This window comes from Balaenoptera musculus, chromosome 6, assembly GCF_009873245.2.
Source record: "Balaenoptera musculus isolate JJ_BM4_2016_0621 chromosome 6, mBalMus1.pri.v3, whole genome shotgun sequence".
Classification (NCBI taxonomy): domain Eukaryota; kingdom Metazoa; phylum Chordata; class Mammalia; order Artiodactyla; family Balaenopteridae; genus Balaenoptera; species Balaenoptera musculus.
In genome coordinates this window covers 104,654,728-104,668,873 of record NC_045790.1, presented here as the reverse complement: position 1 = coordinate 104,668,873, position 14,146 = coordinate 104,654,728, and the positions used below count along the sequence as shown (strand labels likewise).

General features: G+C 55.5%; 1 protein-coding gene across 8 annotated transcripts in view; it reads left to right on the top strand.

The window, feature by feature from the left end:
• Nucleotides 1-12,480, top strand: part of DENND1A (DENN domain containing 1A) — a 535,076-nt gene extending 522,596 nt beyond the window's left edge. For 6 of the 8 annotated variants that reach the window (XM_036855233.1, XM_036855234.1, XM_036855231.1 and 3 more), the window contains 3 exons: nt 4,817-4,945; nt 8,016-8,271; nt 9,401-12,480. In XM_036855233.1, the coding sequence (XP_036711128.1) occupies nt 4,817-4,945; nt 8,016-8,271; nt 9,401-10,591 (1,576 nt within the window). In that variant the 3' untranslated portion in view covers nt 10,592-12,480. The remainder of the gene's footprint in view (nt 1-4,816; nt 4,946-8,015; nt 8,272-9,400) is intronic. The other 2 variants (XM_036855237.1, XM_036855235.1) reach the window with 1 other exon arrangement.
• Nucleotides 12,481-14,146: the final 1,666 nt, after the last annotated feature.

Genomic DNA, 14,146 nt, shown 5'->3' with positions numbered 1-14,146 from the left:
TGGGTGGCAGACTGCAGGGTAGTAGCTGAATTGGGTTAATGAGGGAAGAGGTACGCGCTTTTTTTTTTTCATATTCTGCCTTAAGCTAATAAAAAATTTAAACCTGGACATATTCGACGGTTCGTCCTTTATCTCTGACAAATATCTGACTGTATGTTTCACGGGAGAACATGAGCAGCTGAATTTAAATAAGTTTATTTTGAAATCTCACCTTTTATCAAAAGCAGAAGGGGAAACACCCTACCCCTTATTTCACCGTTTCAGGCCCACAGAACTGAAGAGGCAGGATCACAGAGTGGTTCAGAGTTAGGCATATCTGGATTCCATGCTCTACCCTTAACTTCTGTGTGACACTGGGCAAGTGACCTCCCCTCTCTGAGCCTTGGCTGCTTTATCTGCCACATGAGGATGTGATGAGTAATTAATCAGAAACCGTACGGACAGCATTTAGCCCAACACTTGTAAATACTGCTAGTGTCATCATCCTTATCCATGTGGCCCAAAGCCTGGACCTGAAGAAACTCTGATCAGACCACATGGCAGAGTTCTCATCTGGGTGTTCCATCACTCTTGAGAGACAGATGGTGTGTCCAGGAGACACCCTGGACCTCTCGTTGAAGTCAAGACTGCCCGACCGGCCTGGCCAGAAGAGCTGGCTGGAGAGGAAAATGGTGAGCTGTAAAGTGAGGCTCCCTGTCTCCCCCCACCTCACCCCCACGTACCCTCCGTGATCTCGCATGTGGGAGGCACTGGATTTTGACAGTGATGGGAGGTGCAGCAGCCTGAGCTGATGAAGCCAAGGTCCAGTCCAGCACAAAGGCTCTTTGCTCCTGTGTGAATCCAGACATTCCTGGCATTCAGCTAACGTGCCAAGCTGTGCTCTCTGCTTATTTGTCAAAGCCAGAGGAGGGGGCTGTGCTTGGATGGGTGTTGGAAAGGCATTCAAGATGGATTTGAGAGCCACCCAGAGCCTCATTCAGTTTGACCCAAGCAGAGGTGTGGGTCCCCCTCATACACATCTACCACCAGCCCAGGGGACAGGAAAGAGAGGGCCCTGGACTGGAATCCCTGCTCACCACTTCCTGGCTGGGTGGCTTGCTCACGCCTCTCCTCTTCACCATGAAGTGCTCAGCCGGGACTGGGTCTGCTCACTACAAGCACTCGGGAGGTGTCTCTCGGTTGGGTGCGTGGATGAACGGACGGACAGATGGATGGATGGACTAATGAGAGTCTCATCCTCTGTAAAATCTGTACAGTGACGCCTTCCTGCTTCCTGCTGGGGGGAGTGGTAGAAATAACCTATGTAAAGCCCGTGGCACATGCCTACTTGTGGATATTATTTTAAGCATTTTTCTGAGACTCCCACCTGCCCCAATATACCTAACATGCTCACCCCCAAACGTGGTCCCATTCTACAGGTCTATATTCTTTTTCATATTCTTTTCCATTATGGTTTATTACAAGATATTAAATATAGTTCCCTGTGCTATACAGTAGGACCTTGTTGTTTATCTATTTTATATATAGTAGTTTGTATCTGCTGATCCCAAACTCCTGATTTATCCCCTCCCATTCCCCTTTGGTAGCCATAAGTTTTTCTATGTCTGTGAGTCTGTTTCTGTTTTGTAAATAAGTTCATTTGTATCATATTTTAGGTTCCACATATAAGTGATATCATGTGATATTTGTCTTTCTCTGTCTGATTTACTTCACTTAGTACGATAATCTCTAGGTCCATCCATGTTGCTGCAAATGGCATTATTTCATTCCTCCTTATGGCTGAGTAATATTCCATTGTATATATGTACCACATCTTCTTTATCCATTCATTTATCGTTGGACATTTAGGTTGCTTCCATGTCTTGGGCTATTGTGAATAGTGCTGCTATGAACATTGGGGTGCATGTGTCCTGTCACATTAGCGTTTTCTCTGGATATATGCCCAGGAGTGGGATTGCAGGATCACATGACAACTCTAGTTTTTTAAGGAACCTCCATAACATTCTCCATAATGGCTGCACCAATTTACATTCCCACCAACAGTGTAGGAGTGTTCCCTTTGCTCCACACCAGAGAGGGGACCCTCTTATACTGCAGCCATGAGCTGAGAAAAGGGGCATGTGCCTGGCGGGGATCCAGAAGAGGGGTGAAGCGGGTGTGTGCAGGCCCTTGTCTCTCCAGTACTCTGGCTTCCGCTCATTCCCTCAGCAAACTTTCCTCTGCACTAACGCTGTGCCATGGGTGGGGAGAGAAAGAAGAACGTGCCAGGGCCCCTGCCCTTGAGGACCTCCACTCAGAAATAGAAATGCAAGAGGTTCAACTGTATTAACGAAGCGCTAAACCACACAGCCCAAGGAGAAGCCAGCTCTATCTAGGGAGAAAACTCTGCTGGGAGCTCCAAGAAAGCTTTGTAGGAGTGCGGTTTGAGCTGAGTCTTGCAGGCCAAGGGCAATCAGTGCACCAGGCAAAGGTAAGGGCAGGTGGCAGGAGGTGGCAGGGAAGGAGCACAGAGGTGGGCAGGGCCAGGCGCAAAGCACGGTGTCTGCCCTGCTTGGAGCTTGGACTTGGCGGCCCTCACCCCGCCCACCCAGTGTGTTCCACAAGCTCCCCAGAATGCAGCCTGAGGCAGGGTGCCTGCCCCCCTGCTAGGGAGAACAGTCCAGTGCTAGCGAGTGAGAGCAGGTCCCCCGAACTTTTAAACAGACAAGTAAGTCATTCCAGACACACCTAAACATTAGTATTGCTGACATTTTACCCACCGCATGAAATCGCAGTTCAGAGCAGCAGGTTTGCAGGTGTGAAGTGGGAGAGTGATGAGGTCAGGGCTGTGATTCAGAACAGGATTCCAGTGGCCATGTGGAAAGTGGCCCTTCTGCTGGGCCTTGTTTTGTGTCCCGGTGGACGAGGCAGGAGCTGGGCAGCCTAGCCCCTGTGCTGGCCAGGGCACATTTCTGCAGGTCAGGCCTTCCCCCCTCTCTGCTGAGTTCAGAGGAGAATGAGCCTCCTGGGCCATGCGGCCACCAGTCCAGGACAGGCTGAGATGCGTCTTATCCCTGACACCCAGCAAGGCAGCCTGGGAGAGGAGGGGAGCGCTGTGACCTCCCTGTGCAACCCTGGGCAAGTGGCTTCCCCTCTCTGAGCCTCAACCTCCCCTTCAGTAAGAGGACAAAAGTCTTTGCCTGGCTATCTTCCAGGGACGGTGCGAGGAAATGAAGGGTTCAGGTGTGACAGTGCTGGGGAACTCACAGCCCTGGGCACCAGCTTTGGTTCCACTTTTAAAAGGGCAGCATATATTTGGGTAACAACTGGCTTATGACTGGTGATGGTGGATCATAGCAGCAGCCGGTCACAATCCGCTCTCCCAGTCCCCCCAGGGATAGCTGCTGTCCCTCACTTACCCTGCAGCCCTGGTTCCCATGCACTTTTTTGGACATGTTTCCTCTTCCTGAAACGAAACCGGAAAGGAATTGCATCATATAAGGCAAAGAAAGGAGACTGCTCTGGCTGGGGGTGGAGGGGAGAGGAGATAGCCCCCCATCAGGTACCCCTGTGTCTCCTACCCCACCCACCTCCCCAAAGTTCACCATTGCCCCTGGGATCCTCGGTGCGCGTCCAGCCCGCTGTGCAGGGCAGAGGCGTGGGCTGCCCGCTCCCCAGCCGTGTGCCGGAGCAGCAGCCGTGGGGCCGGGATTTGAACCAAGGGCTGCGGGGTCCAGCTGCCCTCTCCCGAGCACACGCCTCTCGCGGGCCCTGGTCAGTGTATAATTCATAAAAGCCAGCGTGGAGTTTCTCTGGGCTGTGTATGTGTTTGTGTTTATAGAGGTAGAGCTCACAGGTGGCTGACAAGGGAGATGTATTTTTTATAACAATGAATATTTAATTTCCACATCACAGGTGAAAAAGACTCTCTGAAGAGGCATCTGAGGGAGACTCCAGAGAGCGGCCGCTAATCAGAAAAGGGTCTTCTCGCGAGTGCTCTTCTACATGGCTCACTTTCTTCTTTAGCTTTTTTATTTTTTATTTTTTCCTGATTATTGAAGTAGATATGCACATTGGAGAAAACGTAGAAGACACAAAAATAAAATTTGGCAGAGGGGAAAAAATCATCCATAATCCACTAGCTTTTTAAAATTATTTATTTATTTATTTTGCGGGGGCTGATTTGGGTCTTCGTTGCTGCGCGTGGACTTTCCCTAGTTGCGGCGAGTGGGGGCTACTCTTCATTGTGGTGCGTGGGCTTCTCACTGCAGTGGCTTCTCCAATGCAGGGGACATGGGTCCCCTAGCTTTTGTTGACATTTAGACACATACCTTTCCAGTCTTTTTTCTGTGCATTTTTCCATAAGCAGATGAGAGAGGATGCAGTATAACTGCAATTCTGCATCCTGATTTTTAGATTTTTCTTTATAAACATTATAGTTAATGGGAGGATACTCTTCAGCCAACCATACCATAATTCAGCTCACCAGATTCCTACTGCGGAAATTTAGGTTGTGTCATGTTTTATAAACATAGCAGTAATGAACATCTTTGTGCATAATTTGTTGCTACATTGGGGTTATCTAAATGGAAGTGGAATCACGAGGTCATAGATGCATTTAAGGCTCTTGACACAGGTGGCAAACCCACAGTTTCTTTTCTGTTTGGGACCAGCTTCCTCACTGTGGGGCCCGTCGGGCCTTCTCCAGGCAGCCTCCTCCCCGCCGGCAGAGGGAGGCCAGGGTCAGGTGCTGAGCCTCAGGCCTCCTTCCCACCCCGCCACCTGGAGTCCTGAGGTGCCTCCTAACTGTTTTCTCTCTTGTCTTCCTCCGCCCCAGCCTCGTAAAGCCCTTGCGACACTATGCTGTCTTCCTCTCCGAAGACTCCTCTGACGATGAATGCCAGCGGGAAGAGGGCCCGAGCTCTGGCTTCACCGAAAGCTTTTTCTTCTCCGCTCCCTTTGAATGGTCTCTCCTTCCTTCTTCCATTTCCCTGAGCTCGGCTTGGTGACTCTCCGGGGCCACTTGGAGGGCTGGGGGTGGCCAGCTTGCGCTTGTGTGTGGGGAGGGGGTCTGGGGCTGCTGCCTTCCGGTGCCAGCTTGCAGGACGGATGCCCCCTCTGTGTGCCTCCTCTCAGGGCGTCATTCTGCCAGCCCCATGGGGGCTGTGGCCATGGGGTGAGGTGACAAGAGTGGCTGGGCTCTAGAGGTGTGAGACAGGAGCATGGGTCTCATTCCTTTGGGGAAAATGCACTTGACTGTTAATGGAATTGGTGGCTGCGGTTTCAGCTACAGTTGGCCTGGTTGTTGCCGCCCGAGTCTTCCTTTATCTCAGCACATCTTGGAAAGCCATGGAGATGGAGCGTCAGATTTTAAGTTTTCAAACAACGTTACCGATGAGAAATGTATATATTAATGCTGGCATATCCAAAGGTTTTACTGACCTGCCTGACTTTAAGATAATTTTTATCATTATTATTTATAGCCTAAGCCTTCTTCTAATTACAAATTGCAATAAAGAAAGAAAGAGAAAAAGAAGGTTCACCACGATCCAGCCACCCCTGGAATTGGGCTTTGGTGGCTGCCCTTTCTTTGCCAATTCTTGCCTCTCCACGCACAGGCTTTTCAGAGCTGGGATTGAGCAAAGGGACAGCTTTGGTTTGTGTGTATTTGTTTGCATGATTTTTTTTTTTTTTTTTAACTTTGGGTTTATTTATTTATTTATTTATTCATGGCTGTGTTGGGTCTTCATTTCTGTGCGAGGGCTTTCTCTAGTTGCGGCAAGCGGGGGCCACCCTTCATCGCGGTGCGCGGGCCTCTCATTATCACTGCCTCTCTTGTTGCGGAGCACAGGCTGCAGACGCGCAGGCTCAGTAATTGTGGCTCACGGGCCCAGCCGCTCCGTGGCATGTGGGATCTTCCCAGACCAGGGCTCGAACCCGTGTCCCCTGCATTGGCAGGCAGATTCTCAACCGCTGCGCCACCAGGGAAGCCCTTGCATGATGTTTTTAATGGAAGCCTCTAGGGGAAGGGAACTGCCCATCGCTGAACACCCACAGCAACCCTTCGGGGAGTAAACCGTTACAGCCAGATTACAGAAGAAGGACTCTTCCCCCACCTTCCCCCTCCCAGCCCCCTTCACCATCTCCCTGCTCCCGGTCCCTCCCCCGAGCCTGGACCTGTGAGTTCCTCAGGGCACGTGATAAACCCAACAGCTCTGCTCTTGCCACTGCCCCCCCAGGGGAGGAGGGTTCTGGCCCTTTCTGCCACCAGCTCACCTGTGACCACGGGCAAGTCAGTCCCCTCCTGATGTCCTCACCTAGAGCAGTGGCCTAAGCCAGTGTTGCCCAAGCTTGGCATGCCGCCTGGTCTGTACAGTGAATCTTCTTCTTTAAAACTAGAAGAAAAGCCTTGTCCTAAGCAATAATATTCATGATATCATAGGCTTAATATATGTTATTTCTCTTATTAATTAAAGATAGCATCATTGGAATAAGAAATGTTCATCCATGTATCAACTTAAAATCACCTTGCAGGTAAAGGCACCCACACAGGTGATGTCCAAGGACTCTCCCACCACGGAGTCCAGCAGGTCACGTTCTTTTTAAATTAATTGATGCCTTAATTATTTAAAATAATCCTCACTTCCTGAGCCATGATCTATGAAAAGCATAGGCTTTTGTGTGTGTTTAAAAGGGAAGTGGCCATCTTAACTCAAAACAAAATGGGTTCCTTCTAAAGAACTCTACTTCCTTAACTACGAAGCACACTGGCTTTTCTTTATCTCCTTCACTGTGTTCAAACTTGGTTAAAGGAGCTTGGTCAGATGGCTTAGTCAGAACAAGTGAGGGACTTTAGAAGTCTCTTGCTTCCATTTCCACCTCTTGCCAGGTGCTGTGTGACATACGTTCCGTTACTTAGCCTCTCTGAGCTTCAGTTTCCTCATCTATAAAGTGGGGGTTGTGAGTCCTACTTCATGGGCTGCCTGTGTGGCTTCAGGGAGTTAGTACAGTCTGATGCAGTCCTTGCCAAGAGTCAGGGCTGTTAGTTGAGCCCCTTCCCTCTGCCGACTGTCCCCTGCCCAGGTTCGTGCAAGTGGGCCTCCAGGACCAGCAGGTGGCACCCTTCCCCCACTTTACCAGAGCCATGGGCAGTTTCTGCCTGACCCAGGAGCCAGAGCCTCATGGTTGGAGGAGGTGGGATGCTGCTCTGGCCCGGGCTCCACTAGAGGTCTGGGCACCATTCTCCAGGTACCCCAGGGCTCAGGCTTGTGAGAAAGGATAGCAAGAGGCACCCTGTGTCACCTGCACCTGGGTCGGCTGCAAGGTTTTGGTGCATGAATGCTGTTAACAGCCTCAGCTTGCCTGCTGGGCACCAGGCACAGTATTTGCTCATGTAGTCTCCACCACCAGCTGCAAGGGAGTGCACTCTGGAATGGGGGAGCGGCTGAGGCTCAGAGAGGTTAAGTGACTGGCCCAAGGTCCCACAGGAAGAGATGGCACCAGGGATGGAACCAAGGTCTGCACAGGCTGAGGCCCAGATGGTTCCCCACTGAGGATCCTGGGGTGCACTGGGCAGCTCCCTGGGGAGAGTTCTCCCAGCTCAGTTCCCACGGGCTGTTCCCAGGACCTGCTGCAGGGGTGGGAGTGCAGACAGTGGGCTCAGGATTGAGTCTTCCTGCCTGTTCCCTCTCCAGACGTGTCCTGTTCCTCACGCCTTGTGTGAATGGCGTGTGAGCCCACTAGCCAGTTCTACGGTGGGTCCTGTGGTTTGGAGGAAACTAAGTGGGCCCCCCAGTGCAAGCTAGAGCCAGAGCAACTTGCCCAAGGTCCCTGAGTGAGCAGAAGCCATGTTCAGCCCAGGTCTGTCAGAGTGCCGCTGCCCAGACGCCTACACTCTCAGGGACCCGGGACAGCTCTCCTCTCCCAAGGCTCCCGGGGGGGCTCCCGAGGCCTGGAGGTTCTCGGGGGTGAGGGCTGCTTGCTCCTCCCGGGGAGGCTCTGAGTAGAAGAATCCAGCCTGCTCTGCCTCCTCCCAGGCCACAGCCCTATCGGACACTCAAGGAGTCAGACAGCGCGGGAGACGAGGCGGAGAGCCCGGAGCAGCGAGCGCGGGAGCCCGTGGGCCCCACCCCAGCTCAGCCCGACCGGGCTGCCAGCATCGACCTCCTGGAGGACGTCTTCAGCAGCCTCGACATGGAGGTCCCACTGCAGCCGCTGGGCCAGGCCAAAAGCTTGGAAGACCTTCGGCCCCCCAAAGACCTGAGGGAGCAGCCGGGGACCTTTGACTATCAGGTATGGTGGGGGGGGCGGGGGGGCGCAGGCTGGGGGCACTTTCTGCACATGAGGCAGGTTTCCCCACGTGACAGTAAAAGACACCAAGCGAGAAACAGCGACTTTTCTGAGGTCCTCAGCCAACACTCAGAGTCACTCTGACTGCAAATCTTGCCGGGCCGACCAATGGCCAGACCCCCACTCACAGGGATCACTGGAGAAGATGCTGGAGCCTGATGGAAATCTGGCTGGAGCTTGGCCGGGCGGGCAGTGGGGGGCGGGGGCACTTCCTGCCTGAAATAAACTTCTGTTTATGCATCAGAGGTGGGCAGGGCTATGACCCCTGGTGGAACTGGGATTAATTATCCCAACCCCACCAAGGCTCCTTGGAGAGCCTGTGAGTCAAAGTTCCTGGGCTCTGGATATTAGCGTGTGACCCCTGATCTTCCTTGTGACTTTCAGTCAGGCACACCTCCTCTCTGTGCCTCGGTTTCCTCACTTGTGACTGGGGGCTGCTGACTCTGCAGTCCTTGGATCACAGTGTGGAATTCACAAAGCTCCCACGTATCTGATGATTCACGCTTGCCCCTCTGCAGGGAATTGCTATTCCCAGGCTGCCCACGAGGGAGCTCAGGCCAGGAGAAGGGATGTGACGCCCAGGTCGTGGGCCCTGTAGGTGGCAGAGCTGGGACTCGAGCCCAGCCCTCCTATTTCCTTCCCAGCCAGTGTGCCTTCACCCAGGCCCCGAGCCTCGCTTGCCCTCTTGGGCTCATGGGTGGTTGAAAGTGCCCGCACGCTTTGAAAAGTAAAATGGGCCACCCCAGTAGAGGGTCAGTAGGTGGAGTCCTTTTCCTAAAACTACTTGGCAGCGCTGGTTTGAAAAGACAGAGCTTTCTCTGGAGGCCCTTTGTGCCACCCAGTGAGAGAATCCCGGCCTTGAGTGCAGACCGACCTGGGCTTGCTTTCTGCCGCTGACCTGGGCGGAGCCCCCAACTGCTCTGGGTCCCAGGGGCTAGTCAGCCACACTCCCGGGACCACAGTCCCAGTGTCCACCTGGCACACAGGAGGGAGGAGGGGGAGGGGCACATGCTGCCTGCCAGTCTGTCCCAGGTCCGCCTGTGGTCATTGCCTCCCTCGTTCCCTCTAACAGAGGCTGGACCTGGGCAGGAGTGAGAGGAGCCATGGGATGCCAGGAGCCTTGAAGCTCGCCCACCCGCACAACAAGCTCTGGAGCCTGGGCCAGGACGACATGGCCATCCCCAGCAAGCCTCCTGCCACCTCCCCCGAGAAGCCCTCGGCCCTGCTTGGGAAATCCCCAGCCCTGCCCAGCAGGCCCCAGAACCGGGACGGCATCCTGAACCCCACCGACAAGGAGGAGGTGCCCACCCCCACTCTGGGCAGCATCACCATCCCCCGGCCCCAGGGCAGGAAGACCCCGGAGCTGGGCATCGTGCCCCCGCCCCCCACTGCCCGCCCGGCCAAGCTCCAGGCTGCCGGCACTGCCCTCGGCGACTTCTCCTCAGAGCGGCTGCAGGCGGAGCGGGAAAGGCGGGCTGCCCTGGGCTCAGCCGCGATCCCCGGGCTCCACCCCAGTGCTGCCCCTCAAGACCCCACCGAACTGCTCCAGCCGCTCAGCCTGGCCCCGGGGGCTGCGGGCACAGGCAGTGATGCCCTGCTGGCCCTCCTGGACCCACTTAGCACAGCCTGGTCAGGCAGTACCCTTCCACCAGGTCCTACAGCCCCAAATGTAGCCACCCCATTTACTCCCCAATTTAGCTTCCCCCCCATGGGGACCCCCACCCCATTTCCACAGCCGTCACTCAACCCCTTTGTCCCATCTGTGCCAGCGACACTGCCTGCCATGCCCCTGGTCTCCACACCAGCTGGGCCTTTTGGGGCCCCTCCTGCTTCCCTGGGGCCAGCTTTTGCCCCCAGCCTCCTGCTGTCCAGTTCTGGCTTCTGTGCTCCACAGAGATCTCAGCCCAACCTGTCTGCCCTCTCCATGCCCAACCTCTTTGGCCAGATGCCCATGGGTGCCCACTCCCTGCAGGCCCTGGGTCCCCCAGCAGTCGCCCCTTCAAGGATCCGAACATTGCCCCTGGCCCGCTCAAGTGCCAGGGCTGCCGAGGCCAAGCAAGGGCTGGCGCTAAGGCCTGGAGACACCCCACTCCTTCCTCCCAGAGCCCCCCAGGGCCTGGAGCCAGCACTGCAGCCATCTGCTCCACGAGAGGCCAGAGACCCCTTTGAGGATTTGTTACGGAAAACCAAGCAAGATGTGAGCCCGGCCCCAGCCCCCGGCTCAGTGGAGCAGCTCAGGAAGCAGTGGGAGACCTTCGAGTGAGCAGGCGCTGAGTGCTGGGGGCGAGCTGAGGCCCGGCTGCCTGCCGCGGCAGCTCTGCGGCTGGCCGGCCCTGCTTCCCCTGCTGCTCTGTTTCTGTCCAGGTTCTACTGGTGGGAAGGGTTGGGAGCCCTCTCTGCTGCCCCTCCTCCTCTCCACACTGCCCATCTCTGGAGAATGGCACCAGTTTCAGCCTGGGAATCAACCCAGCTCCTGGGCACCTGTCCCGCCCTGCCACCACCCCTCCCCTGCACCCCTGATTGGGTTTTGCACTAGAGGAGTCATCTGGGCCGATGATTGCCCCAGACCCCATCCTACCCACCTTCCCTCTGGAAACCGCCCACCAGGAGCCCCACGCCTCCTCAGGATGCCTCTCTCCTCCTGAGCCCTGTTCTCCTGCCCCAACTGCAGCCCAGCCCTGCACACCCCACCTTGATGGGCGCAGGCGTTGGCAGTACCCTCGGCATGAGCTCGTCCGCACGAGACGCACGTGGTTTGGAGTTTGAAGTAAGGAACCCCCCTCCCAGGCTGGAGGAGCTACCTGGCAAGGCATTTCCAAACCCTCTCTAGCAATATGCACACTCGGTTCTTTCCTGAGTCTTCACCCCAACCCCCAAACTTCCGTTTTTCTGGCTTGGTAGGGATTTGGGGGCCGAGGCATCCTTGCAATCCCTCCTGGTAGCCAAACCAAGCCCCAGACAGCCCTGCGTGGGGCCCGGGAGCACCAGCAACTCTGATCTGTAGACGACAAAATGGCAACAGGTAAATCTGAGAGCACCAGGAGGAGTCAGGCTGCCGCCCCGCACTCTCCCTCTGGTCCCCACAGGTTCTCCTGGTCTTGAGTCACTGTCAAGTGGGACTCGGCCTCTTGTTGAGTGGGTCTAAGGGGGCAGAGCTGAGGAGCAGACACCCAGATTCCCACTGGAAGACCAAGCTTAACACCACAGAGATGCAGGAGTCCCAGCTGCCTGGCAGCTTGGGGCAGGAGGGGCACCAAACCCCCCTCCAGGCCCCTGGGGAGTGGGCGGGCCTGGCCTCTTGCACTTCTTGCTGCCTGGAGGCAGGAGAAGGGCTTGGAGCCGACCTGGAGGCCAGCATCCCCAAACCTAAATTGAAACGTTTTGTTATTGTTTCTTTTATCTTTCTTTTCCTTTTTACTTTATTGATTTGATGAATCTTGAAATTGACTAGTTTCAATAAACCAAGTTAAAATGTGGCCCAACCATTTAAGAAAACAACCATCTGAGACATGCAGGAAATTGTGAGCATTTTGACCTGATTTCTCATTTCCTATTTGTGAGTGGTCAGACATACAGTCTCAGGGGTGTCTGGCAGGGCAGGGGAGTTCCTGGAGACCTCGTAACCCCAGGGAGCCTGGTCAGCATCTGAGGGGCTAGAAGACCACCCACACGGGAGTGACTGAGGCCTGGAGGGTGGCCCTCAGGTTTGCTCTGACGTGGGGTGTGAAGAGCTGCTGGCCCAGCACGCAGCCCCTTCTTCAGTCAGTCATAGCCCCTCAGGCAAGTCTTCTGTCTAAATCTCGGCAATGTCCTCTGGCTGCTGGAAGGGGGGGAGCCGTGTCATGTCTGGGCCATGTGGGCACCTCTAGGACACTCAGGTGTTTCAGTAGAGATTCCAGATCCACCCACCCTGGGAAGACCCCTGAGCCCCATCAGGTATAGGGTAGCCCACCCAGTGGGCAGAGTCTAAGGCAAGAGGTACCAGGTGGCCCCAAGGAAGCGGAGCCCACCCCCTGGTCTCCCTGGCTGTGTTGGGGCCTGGTGGCAAGCGCTCCATGTTCACACGAGCACTGCTGTCTCTTCACTTGCTGGATTGAATGTGAAAATCCAAGGATGAATTGTGTGTGTGCGTTCAATAAAATCTTCTTGGGGAGAAGGCTGGTATCCCTGTGTCCTGAGGAAGCCGTGCGCGGAGGCGAGGCCTCAGGCATCTTCAGCATCCCTGTTTGTAGAGGTAGAGGCCGGGCTTGGAGCAGTCAGGGAAGGCTTTGACGCCTGGCCCACTCCTAAGCCTGTTCCCATTCGGGCCTCTGAGCCCAGCTTAGCCCCTTCTCCTTACAAGCAGGACCCAGGGGCTGGACTGGTCACAGGTGTGCACAGGCCTGCCGGGTCCACGGAGCAGGGCTGCAGGTCACCAATGCTGTTGAAGGCACCCAGGGTCCAGGAAAGAACAAGTTCAAGGGGACACCTGGAGCTTTACCCCTACAGACCTCTCAGTAGCAAGGGCAGAGCCTGGGAATCTGCACCTCTGTTGGCTGTGTTGGGGAGGGACACCTGGACCAAGCACCCAGAGAGGGTGTTAGACACACCCCGTCCCCCCATCTGCCCTTCATTCGGCTCCCTGGGCTGTGTCCCCCTCCCTGGGCTGCGCTTAAAAATGACAGGTACCCAGAACCCTTAGAAGCAAGAGGAGGACAAAAAAGAACAGCCCAGCTTTTATATATTGGGGTTCCACCCAGAATGTCTTGTCTTAGGAGTCTGCAACAACACAGGTTTGCCAAATCTCTGACTTAATAAACTAACCAAGGCACCAGCTGGGGCTAAGTTGTTACTACCAGATGTTTTCTCCCCCACTTTTCCAGGAGTCAGGGAGAAAGTTGGGGGGAAAGGTGGTCCCACCTCCTACAGGATTAGGACCAAGCAAGCCCCCTAACCTAGTGTTCAGGGCCCTTCCCATCCCGGTCTCAGCCCGCTCCCTTGCCTCCATCACCACGTCTCCACCTCACATTTGACTCCTGTGCCTCTGGAAGCTGGCTGAGACCCCCTAGGGGAGATGGGTAAAGTCCATCTCCAGTCGAGAAGTGGAAAGGGGTCTCCTGGCCTTGGCACAGGGGGCGCTGGCCTGGGAAATGGGAAAGACCAAAGGGCACATCTCCAGGTCAGGGACCAAGGGACTGAAGCTCAGAGGCCAGGCCCTCAGGCAAGTGCCCCTCAGAGATCAGAGATCCCAGTGTGATGGCATCACCAGGGAAGGGACTGGAGGCAAAGCGGCTAGTTCTTCCCTTCATCTGTGTCTGTCCGCAGGACCAGCCCCGACACAGAGACAGTGCCAACATTTGCCGAGCACCTGCCTCAGCAAACAACCCTGAGGGCTTCCTGCGAGTCCCTGCTCGAATCCTCCCAGCGGCCATTAGCGAGGTGACTGGTCTGCAGGTGAAAGAGCGGACTCACCAGGCAGCCTGGAGAGGAGAGCGCTGATGCCGGAGGGGCTGGAGAACCACAAGGTGGGCAGGGAGGGTTGCTCCTCTGTCCTCATCGCCCTCTGGCCTCCTTGCTACCCCCTCAGGGAGGCCCCTTCCCCGCTCTCCCTCTCCCTTCCTGACACCTTGGGATGACCTGGGCAGCCCTCACAGCGGACTGGACTTTAACGAATTCCAGAGCGCCTTCCCCACTGTTGCCCTGCCCATCCTCACAGCAGCCCCGTGAGGTAGGCAAGAGCTGCTGTCCCCATTCTGTAAGTGACAGGCCTGCAGGAGGAAGGCTGCAGTGGCCCAGACCCTCCCTCCCCACCCCCCACCCCGCCCTCGGCTCCTGCAGG